General features: G+C 40.7%; 1 protein-coding gene across 9 annotated transcripts in view; it reads left to right on the top strand.

Annotated features, from left to right (window-relative positions):
• The window catches only part of KIF25 (kinesin family member 25), a 92,275-nt gene that overhangs the window by 20,690 nt on the left and 46,421 nt on the right, over positions 1-25,164 (top strand). For 5 of the 9 annotated variants that reach the window (XM_030556783.1, XM_030556784.1, XM_030556786.1 and 2 more), the window contains 5 exons: positions 4,570-4,692; positions 6,516-6,654; positions 13,441-13,544; positions 18,275-18,363; positions 20,164-20,206. In XM_030556783.1, the coding sequence (XP_030412643.1) occupies positions 4,570-4,692; positions 6,516-6,654; positions 13,441-13,544; positions 18,275-18,363; positions 20,164-20,206 (498 nt within the window). Of the gene's footprint in view, positions 1-1,640; positions 1,732-4,569; positions 4,693-6,515; positions 6,655-6,771; positions 6,802-10,664; positions 10,747-13,440; positions 13,545-18,274; positions 18,364-20,163; positions 20,207-25,164 lie in introns of those variants that run through there. The other 4 variants (XM_030556787.1, XM_030556788.1, XM_030556789.1 and 1 more) reach the window with 2 other exon arrangements.

A 25,164-nucleotide genomic window follows, 5' to 3' on the forward strand; every position in this document is an offset into this window, starting at 1 on the left:
TTAGAAATTATCTTCAAAAAGTCATGGAAGACAGGAGATATTCCAGAGGACTGGAAAAAGGCAAATACCATGCCAATCTAGAAAAGGGGGAATGAGGACAATCTAGGGAATTACAGACCAGTCAACTTAACTTCAGTACCAGGAAAGATAATAGAGCAAATAATTAAGCAATCAGTTTGCAGACAACTAGAAGATAAGGTGATAAGTAGCAGTCAGCATGGATTTGTCAAGAACAAATCATGTCAAAGCAACCTAATAGCTTTCCTTGACAGAGTAACAAACCTTGTGGATAGGAGGGAAGTGTACATATGGTATATCTTGACTTTAGTAAGACTTTTCATATCGTCTCCCATGACCTTCTCATAAACAAACTTGGGAAATGCAACCTAGATGGAGCTACTATAAGGTGGGTACATAAAGGGTTGGAAAACCATTCCCAGAGAATAGTTATCAGTGGTTCACAGTCAAGCTGGAAAGACATTTCAAGTGAGGTCTCACAGAGATCAGTTCTGGATCTGGTTCTGCTCAATATCTTCATCAATGGCTTAGATAAAGGCAAAAGGGTACATTTATAAAGTTTGCGGACTATACCAGGCTGGGAGGGGTTGCAAATGATCTGGATAAACTGGAGAAATGATCTGAAGTAAATAGGATGAACACAAAATAAAGACAAATGCAAAGTACTCCACTTAGGAAGGACTAATCAGTTGCACACACACAAAATGGGAAATGACTGCCTAGGAAGGAGTATTGCGGAAAGGGATCTGGGGATCATAGTGGATCTCAAGCAAAATATGAGTGAACAGTGTAACACTGTTGCAAAAAAAGCAAACATCATTCTGGGCTATATTAACCGGAGTGTTATAAGCAAGATACAAAAAGTAATTCTTCCCCTCTACTCTCCACTGATTAGGCCTCAACTGGAGTATAGTTTCCAGTTCTGGATGACATATTTCAGGAAAGAGGTGGACAAATTGGGGAAAGTCCAGAGAAGAAAAGCAAAAATGATTGAGTCATGTTTTCTAGACCTTTATGAGAGAAGACTGAAAAAAATGGGCTTGTTGAGTCTGGAGAAGAGAAGACTGAGAGAGGGGACATGATAATGGCTTTCAAGTACATAAAAGGTTATTACGAGGAGGAGGGAGAAAAAATGTTCTCTTTAACTTCTGAGGACAGGACAAGAAGCAATGGGCTTAAATTGCAGCAAGGGCAGTTTAGGTTAGATATTAGGAAAAACTTCCTAATTGTCAGTGGTTATGCACTGGAATAAATTGCCTAGGAAGGTTATGGAATCTCTGTCATTGTAGATTTTTAAGAGCAGGTTAGACAAACACCTGTCAGAGATGGGCTAGATAATACTTAGTCCTGCCATGAGTGCAGGGGACTGAGTAGACCTCTCGAGGTCCCTTCCAGTCCTATGATTCCATGGAAAAGCCACAATTTAGTCCTTTAAATGTTTCTTATTTTTGCTTGAATCATATATGTGGAGGGATAAGCTCAAATAGAAAAATATTTTAAAATATTAGTTCTTTACTAGTATTGTTCTTAATATCTTAAATTATAAAAACTGAAAATTTAAAAACTGTGTATTACTTTATTTTATTACTCCATGCAGTTTGCTTTTGTTTGCCTCCTACTAGGGCCCTGATTCTGCAGTTACTTCCATGAGGACACCTAAATCTGCAATCATGGATCTATTGGGGCCACGTTTTGGACAATGCAAGTAAACTGGTCAGTTTCTCTTCTATTTGTAGTCTATTTTACTTTCAGCTTCTCCTGGGCTAACACAATCCTACAAATTCTGGGTGGCAAATACTTCAAAGAAATAATAAATCCAAAGAGGAAACTATTTGCGTAGAAAAGGACATGGGAGTATTGATAATAAAGGTAAAACCTGAAAGTGAAATTGAATAGAAGCTGACTTTAAAGAAAAAGTGAAACTGACCAAACTATTTTTATTGTCCACTGTGAGAAAAATAGAAAAAATAAAACAAGCAGAATTAATAGCAAAAATTTAAATTAAATGTTTAAAATGCTCTTAATTTTAATAACCTCAAACATTCTAAATAACATAGCCCCAAATCCTGCAAAGACTTATTAATGTGCTTCATTTTGCATGAGTAGTCTCATTTACTTCAGTAGGACTATATATGTGCAGTAAGTGAAAAATGGCATCTAAGAGATTTGAATCCTGGGAGTCCTTTTATAAAATAGATAAAAAGAAAAAATGCCATGTGATCAGTATATAGGAGCTGTCACAATTTCTGGCTAATCAAGTCTATAATAAAAATATAAATTTATAAAATGCCTTCTGTGCATCCCATAGACAATCATGCAGCTTTCATTCTACTATATTTCTCATGTCAGGTAGCCTTTTTCAAAAAGTTCTGACTTGCTGTACTTTAGGTAGCGCTTAAAGACTGGATGACTTTTCAGATCAAAAAACCTTGTATGTATCCTTTTAAATATTAACATAGAAAGATTTGTGCTAAGATATGGAGGAATGAAGATTTTCTCATGGGGTATTTCTAAGATGGAGTTTTATATTTACCTGCATCTTTTGAGCACTCTCAAAAGAGGAGTCAACCCTTCAAAATGCAGGAGAATCTCTCTCTATCTCCTATATTACTTGTTGTTCCCAATTGTTTACATGTAAAAAGAGTAATTGATTACAGTGATTTGAGAGTACTAGTAAAGGTGAAAAATTAGGTGACCTTCTGTTCCAGCAGTTGTCAAACTGTGATGCCTGGAGTCGTTAGAGAGGGTGGAAAACTGGGAAAGCTGGACCCAGATTCTCAAAGGTATTTAGGCACCTAACATCCATTGGAATTAGACACCTTAATACCTTTGAGGAGTTGGGCTTTTAGTTCTTTTTCTCCCCCTTGTTGCTAGTTATTAAATTTAATTAAAATTAGATTTTTAAAAAATATTAAATATTTTCCTGCCTTCCTTTATTGTGCAAGCGATTGTAGCTGCTCTAGGGATGTTATATGTTTGGGTGGATCCTCCTATTTCATTATTGCAATTCTGAATAGGAGGGGTTCTGCTCTGGAAGACAATTTTTCTATTACTGTGTGGTCCATACTATGAAAAAGTTTTGAGAACCTCACCCTGCTTGGATAAGTACAAGATTTTTTTGGAGAGCATAAATCATTCTTATTTATGTTTTTGTTTTGTTTTGACAACAGAAGTTCACTGAGCATCATGTAGCTCTTGTTGTCTTCCATGTGTCAGCTGTAATTGAATCTTTGGTTCTACCATAACTGTCATGGCAAATTAACTGAATTAAACAATCCACTGTCTCATTGGATTTAGTTCTATATTGTCACTAGAAGTGGTGTTATTGCATTCTATCCTGCTATCTTAATTTAAACAACTGGGAACTGCAGCCACAACTCATTTATAGATTGAATTAACTGGAAAGCAAGTTCCGTGGTAGATACAAGTACACTTTAGAAATAGGAAAGAAGGGTACAAATACTAGTTAAGAATTGACAGGTGTCAACAGGTTATGGGGGGGAATTGGAATAAGACATGTTAGCTAGCTTTAGTGGTGCCAAGAATGCCTGTAAACAAGGATGATGACTGAAAAGTGCTTGTTTTTTTATATTATGCGGGATATTACTCTGCATAATTTCACAAGTTCTCTGCATAGATTTCATTTTCTGATGATCTTCAATATAAGAAAGGTTGTAATTTCAGTTCAGTTACTAAATCCATTTTTTTCCTTCTAGCTTTTAGATTAAGTTTACACTTTTAGATTTTCGATATTAATTTTTCTATACATCCTAAAAAAAATTGTTTTGGCCACTTTAAACTAAGGGCCTAGTGTACCACTGTATTATTTGATGTTTACACAAATGTCACTCCACTGATTTCAGTGGAGTTCTGCTGGTGTAAAATTGGAGTACCACAATGGTAAGTCAAGGTCTGAGTATTTAATTAAATTGCTTCAGTAAAAATGAAAATCCAAGGGAAATATAATCCAATATAAAACAACTGAAATAATAGTAGGAAGGTGTTTATAGTGACATAAGCCTGGCAATTCAGAGAGTAGGCCGAAACACTTTCTTTAACCTATTCCATTGTGCCTATGGACTTCAGAACATATTGTATGATTTTTAATGTCATCTGCTAATTGACAAACCCTGCAATAATTAGCCCTCTTGTTTGGGATTAGAAAAGAAGAGCATTCCAGCCTTCACTCCCATTTTTTAGTTTTAGTTTTATTTGGTTAAGGTCTTTAATATTTCATTTTCGTAGTTTGAAGGAAAACTATTGTAAAATTTGGTGACTTGTATTAACTTTTTTTTCCCCATAAAGCTGATGAAGCATTGTCTTTTTATCCGTAATGAATAAAAAATAATCTTTGGTTATTTTTTAAAGTATGGTTTTCACAGACTGATCTTCTTTCACTGCTGCAAATATGTATTAAGAGATGGCATTTGGGTGCCTGTGTTCTACTCCCTGTCTGGTGCTAATGTAGAAATCTCCTATGTTAGACCAAAACATACACTTACAAAGTTGTGAATCTTCAAAGTGACATTCTCCGATTTTTATTTTTAACAGTGTCGAGGGTTGATTGGAAGAGACACTACTGAAGTGGCACAGCTTAGCTTTGTTCATGACAAGCAACAGAACTTGTGTAGAGGCATGAGCTCCGTTATAATCCAGGTTTATGGAGCAATACAGGTAAAGAATCTTAGTAATAATGCGGAGATACTCAGTGCACTGAAGCAGTCGTAAAATATGTTAAAAAAGAAACAGTCTGTTCTAAGTCTAAGAATGTTAATAATTTCTGAAAGATAGCCTGATCCTAAAAACCTCTGCATGTGACACTCCCATCAACTTCATCAGCAGTTCCCCAGGTGATGGGCTTGTGGGAATGAACCCATGAGCAGTCTATTTATATTTTATTGGTCAGTGTATGTTTGTTTTACAGGAGCTAAAACATTTTCAAGGCAATGAAAACACCAGAGCTGTCCACACAATTATATTAAAATGTGTTATACCTCTGTTAAAAGATACTGGCTGCAAACAGGCAGTAAAGCTGTGGGTTTCTCTCAAGGACACTTGCAGATGTCAGCTTTTTTAGAGGAACATGAGTCTCTGAGTTGATGCCTAAAACCTGTATAAAAGGAGTGCATCTGAACTGTCTTTAAAGGAGAAATAACAGAAAAGAGGAATGTGGTGTTTAATAAATGAAGTGTGCTACTCTTATTAGAATGACCCTTCATAGAAAATCTTATAATACTATTTTAAATTTTAGGTTAGATAGAATGGCAGAGCTGATTGGGATGCAACACATTTGGACTGTGATGGCTTTCTATCAACAAGGAGATAAATGTGTTACAAGAGGCAAAAGCTGTCTGGATACAATTCTAAATTACCTGTATTCCTAGAACTGTCACTGAAAAAGACTGGTTTTTGTACCCTGTTGTGTTCTGTAGCTTTTTGGAGGTAAAGCTGCAGCAGATTTTTTTTTTAACTTTCAGTACAATTTATTGTCTTACTATTAAAACTTAGTCACATAATTAATTCACAGTGAAAGGCTGACTATGTAGTACTAGTAATATCAAAGTGCCACAGAGTAATGCTCAGCACTTTGTCATCTTCAAAGGGCCTTAGAAAGTGTTAACCATCACAACACCGCTGTGAGGTAAATCATTATTAATCCCATTTTACAGATTGGTTAAGTGCCTTGTCCAAGAGCTTAGAAGGAGATTTCGTGGCCCTTAGCTCCTACAGTCAGACCACACTTCTCTCTTGCATTTCATTTATTTTTACTTATTTCAATTTTTAACTCTAAGATGCTTTGGATGCTCTTACACCTATTGAATATTCACATAATATACATTGTATTAATGTATTCTAATAATAAAAACCATCGTATCCCACACTATAAAGGAACCAGATTTTTGTAAAATGCATCTTCTTTCATATCAGAAGAAGTGGCAAATTCTAGAAAAGTTTGAGGATGAGCTAGTAGCTACTGAACAAAGTATATAAAATGTGCAAAGTAAGAATAAAGTATTTGTATTTAAAATTACTTGTATATGTGATTCATAAGCATGTACATCACGCACTGTTAAAGTGTCTTGGTTTTAGTTAAAATAAAAAAAACAGCAAAGAGTCCTGTGGCACCACTCAGAAAGCTCATGCTCCAAGACGTCTGTTAGTCTATAAGATGCCACAGGACTCTTTGCTGCTTTTTCAGATCCAGACTAACAGGGCTATGCCTCTGAAAATAAAAAAAGGATACTTTGTGCCACATTTAGGGCCTGATGCAGTGATGGTCTGAGCACTTGCTATGAAATTTTCTAAGTCAGTTGGAAATTAGGTGACTCAGCATCTTGCAAGATCGGTCCTTAAATAAACCAATTCATTATGTGAAATATAAACGTTCTTCTTGGTTGTGATACCTGACAATAATTATTTGCATTATGGATATTTTATCAGTTCTCCGACTGCTATTTTTACATCTCTTAAGATGCTGTTTTCTACTTATTGCATAGAGGCTTAAGCAAGACCTGAAGAATCTCCATTCGTTTGCTCTTGAGCTTTCAAGAGACTTTCAACATCAATGCAAGAATTCTCTTTACCAAGTTTTGACTGCTGTCCAAAGGATCCAGCTGCAGAATGAAGCTATGCACAGTAAGGCTTCCCACATTTATGTTTCATTGTAACATGGATATTACATTTCTTTCATGTGTTTTGTTTGGTTCTGACACAGGTGTCACTTAAATTTTGGTTTGTTTTTTTTTCATTTAGGTTTCTAGATCGTTGGCTTTCCTTAAGCAGGTACTACCAAAAATATGTATGTAATCAAATATTTTCACAGGGCAGCATGCTTGACAATAGTTTGGATTGATTTTTTTGTGCTGATTGCAGCTTCTGCTAGACTGTCGAGTTGGCCCAGTTCTAACATTTTAATGTCAAAATTTCAGTCTTGTTATCTTGATTATTTTGGAATAGTAAAATAAAAAATGTGTTACCTTAGCTGAAACTTTGTACTTTTGACTGCATCAGGGAAAATCTCAGGAGAATAAAGCCTTCTCAGAATAATGTCAGAAAATAGTGCAAACTGGGTTTTTAATTTTTTTCCTATGTTTTAGGGGGAAAATATACTTCTTAATTAAAAAACAGACACACACAAAGTACTGTGTAAAATTACACTATAAAGATTGTTTTCAAAACTCAGTGCTGATGTTTGACTTCAGTGGGACCCCATACAGGCATATGAGTCTCTGCTAGCAAATCTGATGGCAGGATTGGGGGCCAGAGTTTTTAAAATGTAACCTTCAAGATCTGATTTAATTTATCCAAAGTGCAGGAATAAAAAGTAAAAACTGAAGTTTGTGGGCCGCTCAGCAACTCGCAGTATTATCCCCAGGTATTGCAATACATGAGAAACAATTGTCCATTTTTATGTTGCAAAAATCTGTTATGTCTGGGGCTTATGTGACTCCAGGAGGATTATTCATGTAATGGTAGCAATCAAAATGCACAGTGGCATGTGTGTGCTGGATCAGTCCCAATGAACTTTTGCTTATTAGTCAGACAGATGGATTAAACAAAGACTATGGGTTTAGAATGCTCCACTGCCAAGATGAAGAAAACAATTAAACAGACCAACTTTGATATGGTAGTGGAGAGCAAAGTAGAAAATTGAACCAAGATTAAGCTGAATGCTCCAGTTTATCAGGCTCTGTGGGGCAATTATCCCATAAACAAATTCAGTGTTGTAAACTAGTTTTTAAAGTATTCTTTATAGGTCCCACAAAGTCCTCTGCCCTGTTCTAGTCTTGCTGTTGACATCCCTTAAAACACATCAGTCTGTGATGTCGCAGCTAAGGGAAATGTCAACACATATCAAAATAGTATGTTGGTCCTTGGGTGAAGTCTCTGTGTTCTTAACCTATATTTTTCAGCTCATTATTGTAATTTATTAATTATAATATTAGGTACCTGGAACTATAACATATTAATGTTCTGAATTAGGCCACAGTCTTGCATTGTATTCTGTTTGGGTGCAGCCACTGATTTCAGTGGAGCTGTGTGTGAGTGCAGCAGTTCCACTCATGTGGATCACAATGCAGGATTGGGACCTTATGTAACAGTGACATTTACAAGGGTGTCAAGAAGTGGTGAGCTAGTAACTCATGGGAAATATTTCCAAGTGTAACACTTACATAAATGTTAATAATGGTAAATAGTAAAGATATCCAGCAAGGCCAAGCATTAGCACAAAAAATATTCTTGTAGGATAAATTTGGGTTTGAAGGACTCAAAAGACTGACCAAATGCACACAAATTCGAAAGTATATTTTTAAAATAAATGCAAATGGAAAAGATAGGAGGAACTTTTCTGCTGTAAATTTGTTTGACCCAAATTAAATGGAACTTAGCATGATACAAAAGGTATGTGATCGGATACCCTTATCCCTCTTAACTAAATGAGGTAGAGGTGGGAAAGAGTATGAACGAAATAGTAAACTACATTGTCAGTATCATAAACTTAAACAAACAGGCCAGGTTCACAGGTCATCATGGAATGGATTCTACCTGGAGATTTGTCCATCTGGTAAAGCAGAATAAAATTGGTGGGCCAGTTACACAGTCTTCACTATCATAGAGATATATTCAGAATTACTGTCATGAGATGTACACTTCATCCCTTACTAGCAGTAATCCCAAATATATATACCAGGGAAATCATATATTACCCGTTTAGCCTCATAAAATAGAGGCTCAAGCTGAAATGCTTGATAGGTAGATATCCATAGAACAAGTGTTAAAAAGCATTCCAAGTATGTGAATTGCCAGAGTCTGGGGGGTATAGAGTGAATTCAAACAGTTGTAAAATAACTGAGTAGCCCCTTATTAGATGTATTTAATCTCAGTCTGAAAACTAGACACTGTCATCTTTGCTACTATGTGAAGTGTGAATAATAGTAATTCCCAAACCAAGAACAGACCCATTATTCTTTCCTTATTACCATAGTTCCCTGGTTAACGTAGATGTTATCATTTTAGCAAAAGTATTGTCAGACTGCCTGAAAGGGGTCCTCCTGAGACTCATATATCAACCAGCCATTTTTGTGATGGGTGGCAAATTTCTGAAAATTTAAGAAGACTTTTTAACTTAATCCATTATATAGATACTGTCTGAAAAAGGCCATATCAGTTTCTTGGACCCAGAATAGTCTTCAAAAGATGGAAGAACTAGTATTGTCAGTGCTTAGCTAGTTAGCAGTTACTAGGGTTGCCAAGTGTCTGGTTTTCGGCTGGAATGCCCTGTCAAAAAGGGATCCTGGTGGCTCTGGTCAGCACCGCCGATCAGGCCGTTAAAAGTCCAGTCGTCGGTGCTGCAGGTATAAGGCAGGCTGGTACCTACCTATCCTGGCACCATGCTGTGCCCTGGAAGCGGCCAGCAGGTCCGGCTCCTAGGCGGGGGGTCCACGGGGCTCCACGTGCTACCCCTGCCTCAAGCGCCAGTTCTGCACTCCCATTGGCTGGGAACTGTGGCCAATGGGAGCTGGGGAAGGGGGCAGTGGTGTCTGTGGGCAAGAGTAGCGCACGGAGCCTCCTGACCCCTTCCTCCCGCCGCTTAGGAGCTGGACCTGCTGGCCACTTCCGAGGCACAGCACAGTGCCAGGACAGGTAGGGACTGACTGAGAGCTGACTGAGGTAAGCCCATGCCCCTACCCCAGCCCTGAGCCCTCTTCCCAAACCTGGATCCCCCTTCTTTTTCTCAGTCCCACCCCAGAGCCTGCACCCCCAGTTAGAGCTTGCACCCTGTCCCGCACCCCAACGCCCTCCCCCAGCCCAGTGAAAGTGGGTGAGTGTGGGGGAGAGCGAGCCACTGAAGGAGGGGCAATGTAGTGGGCGGGGCCTCAGAGAAGGGGCAGGGCTTGGGTGTTCGGTTTTGTGTGATTAGAAAGTTAGCAGCCCTAGCAGTTATGAAGGAGCAAATTCTAAACCCTGTACCTGACTGAATGAATAACTGGGGGAAGAATTATTCCACCACCCCACTAAGCTACAGATAGGTTTTATGAATTAGCCTCCATGTCTCCTTACATAGGCTCCTCCTTCCTGTGGTGGGGAAGATGGAAGACGATGTGGAGCAGCTCATCCCCTAGCCTGCCCAAGTCCTGCCCCCTGTGTGCTGTCACTCTGGGCCTTCTTCCCCAAGATCTGAGTTCTGCACCAAGCAGGAGATGTGCATTCTCTGCATGGTCCCCTGGAATCCTGCATTTTCCCACTTTTGCATAGCTCAGCTTCACCAGCTCTGCTGCCTGGGATGTCCCCTGCACCTGGGGAAGAGAAGGGGCTGGATCTGGGCCCAAATGAATGTTATTCCCGGACTTTTCTGTGCCTTCAAAATGTTCCTTCTGACATTAAGAACAAAACAAAAGAACCTGCTACTTTAAAAGCTTATATCAATTCACCCTCAGTTTCTTGTGGGGAGATTAAAAACCAAACCAAACCTCTGCATAGCATAAAAATGCATTATCCTAAAGAGCAGTATTACAGACAAATAGAGTATCTGACAATCTGTGGATCGCATCTGGTTAAGACTAAAACAGTGTGCAACAAAACCAGTTACTCAGGCTGGTGCTAATCATTTAGAAAAGATAACTGATGTTTGCCTTCTTATGCAGCCTCTCTTGCAAGATAACTGCAACAATATTGAAAAGGCTAGTGATGTGAAGCATATTGTATTATGGCTCTCTAACCTAGAAGGTAAGGGAACCATTTCCATTGGGTTTGATTGGCTTGATTTTTAAAATTTGGAACCAGTATGGGAAGAAAAGATGAAAAGTGATGACATTAACACAGTGTTTGCAAACTATCACTCGTGTTCATTCTGCTTGTAGAGGATACCCTTTTCCCCAACCTGTGTCTGTCTTGTCTACTTAGAAAGTAACCTTCCAGGGGCAGGGGCAGTGTCTTAGTCTATGTTAGTACAGCTCCTAGCACAATGGATGTCAGAATGAGTTCCTGGGCACTACCATAATATGAATAAGAAATAACTTCTAGAGCGGCTCACAGGGAAAACAAGCAAGATTCCCAGGAGAACACCAATGATAATGGTAACAAATGGCCAGGTACATAAACAAATAGTTCCACACAAGGAAGGTTTAGAAGTAATTGCCTGTTAGAAAATGGGCTTTGTGGCACTTTCATTAAAAGGGTCCATCTCTACTGCATATAAAGCCTCACAAAACATGAGCGGCATAATGGTTTATTCCTTTTATGGAAGTGAGCGTTGGGAAAGCATGTATGAAAATACCAGCTGTCTGGTGCAAGGACTTGAGATAGGGGGTTGTTCAGTGCTTGGATAAACAAAGCTTGTTGTAGACCTTTATTTGTTTTCTGCAGATCCCAAGGAATCATCTGTCTTCGAAAAACCATTGTGACAAACTAGTGACCATTGTGACTAGCTAACGATTGATTACTGTTTTCACAGCTGCTTTCACAACAAAAAGGACTAGCATTTTTTTTTAAACTAAAGCACAGGTTAAGTAGAGCAGAGCTTGTAATGTTCACCAGACCTCTTGCAGAAGCTCACCTCACAAAGATCACCTCCAATAACTAAAACCATTTGCTTTCCAGCTTGCTAAAAAAATAGTCCTAAATGCTGCTACTTAAAGAGGATTAGTATAAAACAAACGAGATTTTTACATCATGCTTTAGCTATGAGGGGCTTCACTTGGAAAATCTTATGTGGGGGAGCTGTGCCAAGTGGTCAAGTTCAGGCCTATAATGGTTAATGTCTTGCAGCCTAGCAGTGGTCACTGTTATAATTCCATAAAACAATTCCTTCTCTGTTGGTTTCTCCAAGAAAATACAAGAATTGAGTGTTGATATGTATATTTAAAAAAAAAAAATATTACTGTCTTATGTGGCCAAAGAGAGACGTTTCTGTTTAGGCTTCCAGGGTAAAACTGAAACATTTAACCCCCTTATTGTTTAGGTTTAACCCAACATTAACCCACAAATGATTGCTCAAACTAAGTTTACTGGATTTACTGAATGCAAGAAAGGGACCATTCTTCATGCAGCTCCTGGGTCTTGCCTGGCCCCTCCAGCTGACAGTTTCGTGTACCCCTGGAAATTTGCATGCTGGAGAATACCTCAAGGCTGACGGGTGAGGCGTACAGATTAGGAATGGCAAAAATAATATTTGGGGAAATTCCAATATAAGACAAATGTTGTTTAAAGTTTTCAGATTTTTAGCTCCTAGCCAGGAGTATAAGTTACATGCTTGTCATGTTGAGATCTTAAAATTCAATATTAACTTCTTTATAAAAAGGTGAATACTGCCTGGTGGCCTTATTGCTTGTCCAACTCTAGAGCAACATTTGTGGAATACTGTACTTCTGTGTCACTGGACCCCTTGCTAATGTTGGGGACTTTTGATTTCTTGCTGGGGTTTCTGGGAGGTTGCTTTCTCTGACAGTTTACAGGTTTTTCTCATCTGCCACATGGACCTTTCAGTGTGAATGTAATGAGGATGAAACAAAATCATCTGTGAGGCTGGAGAGCTTTTACTCTGCTCTATCCATCCCTCTTCAGTTTGTGTGAGGAGGACTCTCATGGGATTCGAAAGATTAAGCTTTCTATAAAATCCTAGAAATGAAGTGTACTCTGGCATCTTAGGGGGAACATTTTCAGCTCTGTTTGCAAGGGCTTAGCAGCACACTAAATGAGTTGCATGTCTAATTCTCTTCTTACTGTATTGAAAATTTATGCTCAGCTGAACAAGCAGAGGCATGAAGTAATGACTCTTCTGCCTTCATTATATGTATAGACTCCATTTTCCAGGACAGTCGGACTTCTGTTCCATCACATGTGAAGTATTTTCTCAAAATACTTCATATCATTGCATCTTGCAAAAGATTTGTACTCTCCTATCTACTCGCCACTCCATGGGTATCCAAGAGCAAGTTAAAGCCTGTCTGTTCATGCTAGAGCACTCCCCTATTTCCACCTTAACTCCTTAAGAAGCCACCCACGGTTGCAGCTGCCTCAGCACTTTTTTCCTCTGCATAGGAGGGGAGTACATGCCACTATTGATGCCTAATGAGTCTGCAGAAGAGGTGGTAAGCATGGTATAGATCACCATCTCTTTGCTCAGTGTAAGAAAAAGCCCATCACCACTGCATCATCTCTGATGTCTACCAGCTTAAACAGCTGGAGTCCCAAGATGGCCTCTGTACATTGATCTCTCACATAGTGACAAATAGCATTGGCCTAACTGGACTGGCAGATCTGAATGATCTTTGAATGCCTTGTATGTCTAATAATTTAACATTTTCAAAGTTATGTATTTGTGTCCATAGTAACTGTGCTCCTAGTTCACTTAGGTGCTATTGAAAATCCTACCTGTATATCCCAAGAGTTTGGGTTTTTAAAATGGCTTTCTTCTTCCAGCGTTCCAGACAAAAGCATTTGATCTCGAGCAGTCTTTACAGGAAGTTAATGAGAGATACCAGCAAGAAAAACAAAAGAGAAAAATACTTCACAACAGTTTAGTTGTGAGTATCAGGGGCGGCAGGTTATATGGGCTCAAGGTGCTCAAGCACCAGGAATATTCAAGGCTGAGGGCTGTGCTCCACCAACATTTGGAGCTGGCCCTGCCCTGCCTGGAGCTGGCCCTGTCCCCGCCTCGGAGCTTCCCTGCCTGAAAGAAAACAGCCAGTGCCTCTCTCCTTTGTTTTTGCTGCTTTTGCCTAAGGCTATAGAGATCAGTGGCAGGCAGCCTCTTGGAGCACTGGGGGAGGGGAAGAGGGAGAGAGGAGGGAGAAGGAGGCACATACGTGCTTGTGAGCTCTCTCCCCTGGCACCCACAGGCAACAGCAGGGGAGGCCACAAGTGATGGCAACCCCCCGCCCCGGTACCCACCATAGGGGAGACAGGTGGGCTTTCTGGACCTGAGAGAGTCCCTAGGAGCATGTGCAATGACTGTGGTGCAGAGTGAGTGTGCTGCGGGGCAGGGGAGAAGGGGAGGGAAGAGGGGTCCCTCCCCTGGAGCTTGCTGCTGCCAGTAAGGGGCAGGGAGTCCTCTCTGGCCCTAGCCCTGGGGCAGCCTGTCTGCATCCCAAGTTCCTTATCCCCAGTCCTGCCCCACCCCAGAGCCTGCGCCCCCAGCACCCCAACCCCAAGCACTCTCCTGCACTGTGAACCCCTCATCCCCAGCCCCACCCCAGAGCCCTCACTTGAGGGGAAAAACATGCAACTTAAATTTGATGGTCAGTTTGGAGTATCGTCGTGTTTAGCACAATACTTGATTATTTTACACCTTTAAAGTATATAGGTGTTACAAAGTGGGAATGTTCTTAATGTTTTCTCTGAGTACTGTGTGGGTGCCTCAGTTTCCCCTATGCATTTCTCAAGGATCTAGATGGTGGGATAAGGGTATGTGATTGTTGTAGAGTCCTAGAGTGCCAGTGTGATGCCATCTGCACAGAGAATGGCCGAAACCCTGTCTCCGGGCAACTGATGGCCTGGGCCGCTCTCCTGCAAGGTGCCAACTGAAGATGTTAGAGAACAAAGAGATCAGGTGGCCTCCTAATGCCTGGAAAAGAGACAAAGGCCAGAGGAGAGTGTCAGTGCCTGTGCGGACTTCCGGGAAGCGCATGATGTGGAAGGGGATGCTTTGGAACTACTCCATACAAAGCCAGTCAGGACTCTGGGGGAGCCTCCTCTCTCTGAGCATACTGTCTCCAGGGCAAGAAGCTTACACCTCCTGGGTCTGACATCGGATCATTCAGCATGCCCTTCCACGCTGTGCGCTTTCCACAGCGCGTGTGCCCAGGCAGGTCCTGGGGCAACCAGAGGTCCCTGCCCCCCAACTCTGCAGTCAGACGTGACTCTCAGCCAGCAGGTAAAACAGAAGGCTTATTAGATGACAGGATCACAGACTAAAACAGAGCTTGTAGGCAGGGCCATCCTTAGCCATAGGCAGAACAGGCAGCCGCCTAGGGCACCACTAGGTCTGGGGGCACCGCTCTGCTGGGAATATGGACAGACAGGAAGCAGTGGAGTGCTGGGTCCTAGAAAGAGCCGAATGCAGCACAGTCTGAGGGAGGGGATTGGCTGCTAGGAAGTCTCTGGGAAGGGGCGGGGGAAGGAACTCACCTGTGAGTGTGACTATTTCCCCCAGCGTCAGGGCTGAGTTGGGTGAGGTGCTGGGGAGGGGAGGGAGGGGTGGCTGGCTGCCTACCTGCTGAGGAATGACAGTGAAAGTAACTCACTTCCTCGCAGGCAGCCAGGATTGGAATGGTCACACACGGCTGGGCTGGGGATAGCCAGATAGCCTGTGTGAAAAATCAGGACAGGGTTGGGGTAGGGTGAGCAGATGTCCCACTTTTATAGGGACAGTCCCAATTTTTGGATCTTTTTCTTATATAGGCTTCTATTAACCCCCACCTCCCATTCTGATTTTTCACACTTGCTGTCTGGTCACCCTTGGTGGGGGTAATTGGTGCCTATACAAGACAAAGCCCCAAATATCGGGACTGGCCCTATAAAATCAGGACAGCTGGATCTGGTCACCCTAGCTGGGGAGTGCGTCTCTTCCCAGGGCTGGGAGCGATCCATCTCATCCAGGGGGAGCTGCACAGGGCAGGATGAGCTGCTGTGGCTCCATGGGTGCCTTGTCCCTGAGATCAGATGCTGTGCTAACTTCACCATGGTCCGTTGGGCTGGTGGTGGTGCCCATTGGCGTGTGATCGGACCTTAGGGTTTGCTGTTGCTGTTGCCACTCTGCACCCCAAGTGGTGGATTTTGGGGTCCTGCATTTTTCCACCTATCTCCTCCTCTACTGCAGCTGTTGGACCAGCAGGCTAGGGGGTGAACCAAGCATGAAAGCAGTACTCTGGTGCCATTCTGATTGTCATTGAGCAAATTTGTTTGCCAAAAATGCTTGCTAACAATCCTGAATTCAAAGTAAATTAAGTTGTTGACAATTATTTGTGACAAGTTTGGTATGGGGAAGGGAGTGGGCCAGTTTTCATCAGAAAAACAAAAAATGTTAACTGACTTTCCTATAGTCCTGTTACTGCTAAATAGAGCCCTCCAACAACTGTAATATGCTCATCTCATTACTAGTGTATAGAGCAGGGGTCGGCAACCTACAGCACACGTGTCAAAGGTGGCACGCGAGCTGATTTTTGATGGCATGCAGCGGTGGGCTGAGCAGCTCAGCCTGCCGCTGTTCTGGGGTTCCGGATGCTGCTCCATCGCCACCCGGGGTCCCGGCTGCCAGCCCCACTCAGCACCCGCTGCTGGCCTGGACACCCCCAAGGAACCCCAGACTGGCAGTGGGCTGAGCAGGCCGATGGCTGAGACCCCGGCTGAGCCACTCATCCCGCTGTCGGCCTGGGGTTCCATTCACTCAGCTGGAAGTGGGCTGAGCAGAACTAAATTCAACGAAATAGGAAAACAAGATCAACTAATGACAAAGTGCAAGAACCTAGAGCAGTGGTCCCCAACCTTTTTCGTCTGGCAGGCGACAGACGAAGGACCGTGGTGGCGGACGAGCATCCGCTGAAATGCTGCTGAAATTCAGCGGCATTTTGGCAGCGACGCCTCTGGATGACGCTGCTTGTCGGCCGCAAGTGGTGTCATCCAGAGGTGTCGGCAGGTGCTCATCCTCCGGCCAGTACACGGGTGCACTGAGAGGCCCCTGTGGGCACCATGGCGCCTGCGGGAAGCACGTTGGGGACCTTGACTTAGAGAGCCTCCTGAAGCACGGTGATCATTTTGATTTAAATGGACTTGAACTGTATGAAGAATTGAGTTGTTGCCACATGCAAAATTGATGATGGACATTGTACAGTTTATTCATACCAGCAAACTTGTTGACATATATCCTAATGTGTACATTGCCACTCATATTCTACTGACAATTCCTATAACAATAGCATGAAGAGAACAGAGTTTCTCAAAACTAAAGCTCATTAAAAACTATCTCTGCCCTACAAAGAGTCAGGAACACTTGACTGGTCTTGCTATTCTTGCAATCAAACAAGACATCACTTTGTCTTTGTCATACGATGACATTGTTACTGATTTTGCAGCCAAAAAAGCCAGAAAGATTGCATTTAATTAAAAACTAATCCTTGTTTCAATACCTCTTCATATAAATTTCCAATAAAATTTTGACACATTTAAAAAATTATATTATTTGCATCATTCTGTCAAATCAGAATTTTTTCTATTGTGCTACTTTTTAGTGCTAGTCCATCAGCATGACAGTGTGCTTAATTAACTTAAACTGGTTTTAATAACATGCATGTGGCAAGTTTTCCAATTCTGTAAGCTTATGTTTGTGTTGCTAAGAGCAAGACAGGCACAGGGGCACCAGTTTAATAATCCCGCCTAGGGCACCATAAATCCTAAGGACGGCCCTGCTTGTAGGTACAGAAAACAGGACCCTCAGTCAGATCCATCTTGGAGCGTGGGGAGCCTAGACCCAAGTTCTGGGCCTCGCCCCATTTCCCCAGTCAGCTCCAAACTGACACTCCCTCCTCTAGCCTTTGTGTCTCTTCTGGACAAGGAGGCCACCTGATCTCTTTGTCCCCAACACCTTCAGTTGGCACCTTGCAGGGGAAACTGAGGCACTCACACAGTATTCAGAGAAAACATTAAGAACATTCCCACTTTGTCACAACAGGTGCAACAAAATATAATACCGTGTATTGAAGCAGGCAAGTGCTGCTTCTGACTTTCCACTTTTTATTGACCCTTGTAATCTTGTGATGCCGACGCGTTGTAGCTTCATTTTATATCGGCTTACAGAGCGGGAGCAGGGGGTGGGGGCAGGCACCACCATTTTGGGCACCACTAAAAATTATACAAACCTGCCGCCTATGGTGAGTATCTATAATGAGAGAACCATTGAGACCTCCTGCAATTATATGCATAATTTCCCAAACATAATAACTAATGAATATGCTCCTACTTGATGTATCAGATCCTTTGTCTATGTACCATATGCTTCTTTACAGAGGCACATCTGCTTTTTGCAGCAAGTCATACCATACTGTTCCTAATCAGAAATGTCTTTTAAATATAGTATTTGTGCCCATTGCTCTAAAAAGGAGAATCCTTGGAGCATAACTTAGTCTCTCCGTTCTCCTCCCTTTCAAACTCTTATGCATGTTCTTAAAAAGTTAAACGTGAGTATTTGCAGGACCAGAGCCTACATGCATGTCCCCTTGTAATAGTTTGTACTAATTACATTTTTATATTATAATCCCAGGAACTGAGGGGAAATATCAGAGTGCACTGCAGGATCCGTCCCTTATTGCCTTTTGATACTGCTTCTGGACATTCAGTCTCACAAGATAGGTAACTTACTTTTGAAATATTATTCTTTTAGTTGATGCATACAGTGATGTACAGAGAGAACAGTGTGGGTTATGTGTGCGGGGATGTGTGTGAAAATAAATATTTTCTTGGTTTCTTGGGAGAACTGCAATCTTACTATAAAATATATATTGCAAAGATATTGCCAACATCGGCTTTCTTCTATCAAATTGATAATGTGACATTAGAGAAGGAAATTTCACACTTTTCTGTTGCTCAGTAAAATTGTTGTCTTCCATGTGTTGTTTTATGATACTGTGGGCTACACTCACTGCCAGCATAAATAGGTGCAATTCCATTCACTTCCGTGGAGTTGCATCTTCTTACACTGATGGGGTATTTGGTCCTATAATCCAGCACATTATGCAATCACTTGTAATTGCCAACACATTTTAGGATGGAAGAGGAAAGGCAGGATTAGGTTTCAGTAAGTAAGAAGCAGGAAATTTCTTAGATGGCTAAAGGAAAAGAAGGGAGGGATTAAAATAGCAAGTGAGACAGAGAGAAAAAAGAGCTATGTGTGTGGCTAGACACAACCACAGTATGATCTTCCGAAAGTAGAAACTACAGTTTAAAACCTTTAATTTGGGAAGGGGAGTGAGAGAGAGAAAGAGCCATAAAGTATAACGGTGATCCTTAAGGCCCAGCAAGTAAGAGGTCACAGAGGGAACCCAGATCCACTGCCTATTTCATGGCCGATCTGTGATGGGGGCTATAAAAGCACAGGGGAAGCAGCCAGAATGGCTGCTCAGATGAGTTTTTGTCTTCTCCTCCTCCCCTTATTGAAAGCTGCAAAGACCTCTATTGTTTGTTAGTCGGTGCAAAGTGCTTGCTCTGAATTTTCCTGTTAATAAAAGTAGCCATTTGGAAAGAACTTTGGGTTTACCAATAGTTTGGAGCTCTATTTTACCTTCCCTGGCTGGTGTATCTGCCTGTTGGCTTAGAGTGAGTATATTTGAAAAGCCTATTTATTTTTGCTAACTCTGTTCAAAATATAGTCATTTTAAGTATTTAAAAAAAAAAACTTATTCAGGAAATTTCTAGGAGCCTGCTGAGGAAATTTTGTATAATGTATGATTTTGGTACCTGTAAGAGACCTGATCACTGTTTCTGTACCCTCTGAAATAATAATACATTTAGCTGCAGAATTGCAATGCAGAACAAAATAGATAATGCCATACAACTGATTGCTAAGCCTAACTTGTCTTAATGAGCTGGAACAGTGTTCAAACAGTGTATGAAAACTAAGGGTCCAATCCTGCAAACACTTACAAGCATGAGTAAATGTACACACATCAATAGTCTCAGTCAGTTTTGGACTAGCAATATATGTAAAATCATTTATGTCAACAAGTGTTTGAGGATCAGATCAAATACTTTAAAAGAAAGTGTCTAGTTGAATTTACTAATGTTGAATCTGCTAAGCAAACTCTTACCAAACACCACTTGTTTTTATATTACCATTAGAGTTTCTGCATCATTGGAATGGTTTGCATGTAGTTTTTATTCTTAATTTGTTTATCATAAATTTGCTTGTTTAAATAAACTCCATTACTGTGGTTAATTGCAATTTAATACTATATTTGTTAATCAAAAAAGTATGTAGTTACTTTATGGTTATGATATTTCTACAAAAGTTGTGAAAATTCTAAGCGATTCCTTTTTAAGATTTCATTCTTGATATTGTTTAGATAATTACATAGTTCACAGACATTCTGAGAATTCACATTTTTCTAAGATGAATGAAAAAATGATTTTGTTTCTCCCTCCCCCCCCGAATAGGCACAGAAAGCTTTCAGAAGAAGTGGCACATGCTACTGATGATGTGAGTATGTTTAATAATGAAAGTATATTCAGAATCAGGACTAAATTAAATGATGATAGAAAAGAGACAAAAGATGTGGAAATGTCTAAAGCACTTCTGAATGAGAAGGGCAAGCCACTGTTTTTCTGCCTGCTTTGTTTCTTCACATGCAAAATAATTTGGTTTGAGTAATGAGCAATGAAAACAAAATGTAAATTGTTGTAGTAGTTCTATTTCTAGTGATTAGTTCTGTGTCCTGCTAGCCAGAAGACCCATGCTGAGGAACAATTTCAAAGTTATATACAGTCCACCAACCTAGCAAATGACCGTTTCACTACTCATCAGTATAGATCATCTATCAGGAAGCATCCCACTCCTGTGGCTTTGTGGGTGGAGCCTGAATAGAGTTTCACCACTTCCCCCTGGCCCCAATTTGATCTGTGAGCATTTTTTCATCCCAAAGCATTTTAGCTCAACATGATTTATCAGCACAGCACAAAACAGTGTGCTTAATTCTGCTCTCAGTTACACTAATGTACAGCTGGCACTCCATTGCACCTAATTCTTCTCTCACTTACCCTGATCGCATGCCAGTGTAACTCCATTGACTTTGTTGAATTACATTTGACTTAAAGTGCTGTAAGTGAAATCAGAGAAAGGGAATTATTCCCGCTCTACACTGGTGTAGCTGAGAGTAGAATATGGACCATTGTTTTTGTTTGGGTCCTAAATAAATAGAAGATCCTGATCATTGTTAAGACATCGGCAGATGAGTTATGGACATATTTAAATAACTGTTTAGGGTCCCAGAAGACACTTCCTTCCAGTGAAGACCCATGTTAAAATATCCTGGAACCGACATTGTCCCTTTAATGGAGTATGCTGGTTTTTTTAGTGGAAAAGTAAAAGTGATCTAGGCAGATATTTATGGAACAGTGAAACAGATCGAGTGAGCAGCAGAACTCCAAAGCTCCTCTAGAGAAACTAGGATGTGTGCTCTATTGTGCAGTATGTTCTCAGACATGTTGTTAAGAATACCACAAGTGTTAAATTACTACATATAACATTCGTTAACCAAAGGTCAGTCATGTCCTCTACCAGCAGTGCATTCCCATAACAGGCTGGAAGTGTTTACCTGAAACAACTCACCCTGCTGACAGATGTTGATCCTTCTGGGAAAAGCATCATCAGAGGTTTTCTGAATCAGTGGCCTGGTCTACACTGGAGACAGGAGGGGGGATCAATCTAAGATATGCAACTTCAGCTACGAGAATAGCGTAGCTGACGTCGACATATCTTAGATTGACTTAGATTGACTTACTTCATGTCCTTGCGGCACAGGATCGACGGCTGCTGCTCCCCCATTGACTCCACTTCTGCCTCTTGCCCTGGTGGAATTCCAGAGTTGACGGGGAGCACGTTCGGGGATCGACGTATCGCATCTAGACGAGACGCAATACATCGATCCCTGATATATCGATCACTACTCGCTGATCCGGTGGGTCGTGTAGACATACCCAGCAACTAGCTCATTAGCAGGTGATTTCATAGAATCATAGATTAGGGTTGAAAGAGACCTCAGGAGGTCACCTAGTCCAATCCCTTGCTCAAAGCAGGACTAACCCCAACTAAATCATTCCAGCCAGGGATTTGTCAAGCCAGGCCTTAAAAACATCTAAGAATGGAGATTCCATCACCTCCCTAGGTAACCCATTCCAGTGCTTCACCACGCTCCTAGTAAAATAGTTTTTCCTGATATCCAACCTATACCTCCCCCACTGCAACTTGAGACCATTGCTCCTTCTTCTGTCATCTGCTACTGCATCCTGGCTTTTGATGAACTTTATGGTGCTGGTAGTCTGGGGCCTGGGTTCATCTGGTGCAGCCATGGAGGGAATCAGGCCTTGTCTCTGTTTGTAATATTTAGACTACTCCAGACTTCCAGCTCTCCTGTCGAGCTGCTTATGCTCATTCTAACTATTTTTTAAAATGTCAGACCCTTTTCATTTTTATTATTACAACATAGTTTGTGGATCAGGATGAAAATATGATATCCAAAGAGTTAGCACAATCACCTACAAAATATTATATTCAGGCATGTTAAAGTGCCTGTCTTAAATCCATGAGAGTATGGAGAATGGGAATTGATGACATTCCAGTATTAATTGATGCCCTTACCAAGAAATAAAATTTAAAAGTTGTGAGCTGAAGATGGAGTGTTAATTCAGGTTTTATCCTTAATTTTATTAGCTGCTATAGTTTTCTGTCAGATGCTCTGTGTTATTTATATAGTATATAAGTGTGGAGCCAAATTTCCTTCCTAAGGGTAGTGCTTAGAATGCAACTGAAAAGTTTCCAAAGTGTCACATGCATTTAAATCTTCCTAATTATAGCTGTACTAGATGGTCCCCAATGGCCTAGAATGGACTCGTAGATTAACACAATTAGGAAGCTAATGATATATATGAAGAATTGTAGAGAAAGAATAGATATGTTTGGAAATAAATAATTCCAAGAACATAATTTTGTAGATAGTCTGTTGCTGCCATGACTTACATATTGTACTGTAGAATGTGATGCCCATTTATGATCTATTAGGCTTTACTGTGTCAAGAAAACCTATGTAGATAATTTTGGATAATTGGTGGATTATATGACAGGCTATTTTATAACAATTTACTTATATCAAGGCCTAGGTTTTAGTTCATATAATGGATCACTGACTTTCTAAACTCCAGTGGGCCACACTGTTCTTATACTTAAAAATCGTTATGAAAGATCACAGGAACAGGGTTATATGCAAGGGCCCGGTTTTAAAATGAAACTTCTGAGAAGCTGTGTTTTGTCTTCATAAAGGACTTTGTCAGCTTGAAATTTTTTTTTTAAATTTACTGATTCTAAACACTCCGGTTTCTGATTGCACATCCTTAAAATCCGAGAATATTAGGGTTGGAAGAGACCTCAGGAGGTCATCTAGTCCAATCTCCTGCTCAAAGCAGGACCAACACCAACTAAATACCATGTCCTGACATTTTTTGTAAGTTTTTGTTTTTGTTTTAAAGAAAATTTGGATTTTCTGCTTCCTTGTTGATGTTCATAGGAGACTTTTCAGCTAAAGAGACAGTGAATATAAGGGGTAAATATAATTGACTATACACAATTGACTGTCAACTGCACAAAGTAAACACATTTGAAAAAACTGTTTTTCATCAACTTCTTTCAATTCTAGTAATCTAGCCGTTACATGTAACTATAGTAGTTATACAGTTTTTCAGACAGAAACATGATTTTTTTTTTTGAGTTGATGGTGCTTCTTTAATTGCAGCCCAAATACCTTTGTTTTTGGAAATGATTTAACCATTTCCATGACAGATATTTCTAACTTAAATGAGTTTGGGCAAGACAAGGAAGACAGTCCTTGTTCCTGATATAGGTACTGAGTTGAATAGTTCTCTTGTTTAAATTGATAGGCTGTAATTATGACTGCCTTTCAGGACTTTTTGCTTATCTCTGATGTTCCTGAAGGTATAGGTTACAGGTAAGGGCAAAAGTCCTAGCTAGGCTTCACACCCAGTTGTTCTGAGGATACTCAGGTGATTAGAGCGTCACAGGAGTTAATACTCCTGGGTTCTATTCCCTGCTGTGTTATTGATGCATTGTGTGATCTTGAGCATGTCATTTAACCTCAGTTTCCCCATCTGCTAAAGGGGTATAATAGTATCTACCACACAAGAATGTTGTAAGGCTTATTGTGTGTAGTGTAAACTTATTATAGATACAATGATGAGGTACTCACTGCAGAATATGATTATTTATTGCATATCCCTCCCTGTGTGGCCCTGTCAACGCTGGCACTAGAAACACATTAGCGAGAACCATATTGATTCATGGATCTTGCTAGCAAGAGGCTAGCAGTGTTTCCTAGACCATGGTAGATAGGGCCTAATCATGTTATAAAATATTTTACAAAATTGTGCTTATAGCATGGTTAGGTACCTGTCTACAGTCTTCTCATTAGAGTACAAATACAGGTGTGTTGGGGGACCAAGTCAAAGACAATTCCCCTACATAGTTTGGTCTTACAGATAGGGTCTAACTATGTTTTGACCATGTCCCTGAATTGTGCTAGAACTTTAGATATGTCGTGATTCTGTCCTGTCTGTGCTACGAGACTGAGCTGTGCTTTAACCATGACAAGTGGGACAGTTCCATTGTAACCCGGTCCCAACAGATATATCTATAGCAGTAGGTGGACCCTTGCTACCTACCTGTCAAGAACTGTGTTGAATAAGGTTTTGCTTAACACAGACTGAACTGTAGTATAGGCAGTGCTGAAACATGTCCAAAATGACCTTGGATTTGGAAAGGAGGTAAGGGAGGTTGAGACTGTTCAGAGAAGAGTAAAATTCAAGTCACATCCACCCTGTTTATTTAAGGATTCTTATCATTAAATCTGGAAAAGAGGCGAGTGATCTGTTTTACAGTCTTGTACGTCTTGTCTTCAGAGTTGTCATTTCAAATCCAAAGTTTAAAAAGGGTTTAGGTTTTTATTGGCTGCTCAGCACAGTATTTCTTTTCAATTTCTGAGCTAATTCAAGATTTTAAAGCCTTAGATTGCATCTATAAATAAAATCATTTTCATATGGAGAATCTGGCTATTGCATCAGGGCTCCAGGGTGACTGTCTACAAGATATTTTCTTGTTTAATTTATTTAATTCACATATGTTGGTTTGTGAGATTTGAAAGAGCATATGTCTGGGTTTTCAGATTTTCTCATTCAACATTTGCTTGGCAAGGCTGCTTCTTTGTTTTCATGTGGTAAGCCTAACTGTTCAACTGAACAGTAACAACGACTCTTCTTGAAGCTGGTGGTGTGGGGATGCTAGTTGCTTATTGTGGACTCTCTTTAATAGAAGTTCTCCATCTGTTTGAGTTTTGGAAGGATGTGGGTATTGGCTGTACACCAGGTTGACCTAAC

Source organism: Gopherus evgoodei, chromosome 3 (genome assembly GCF_007399415.2).
Source record: "Gopherus evgoodei ecotype Sinaloan lineage chromosome 3, rGopEvg1_v1.p, whole genome shotgun sequence".
Lineage (NCBI taxonomy): Eukaryota > Metazoa > Chordata > Testudines > Testudinidae > Gopherus > Gopherus evgoodei.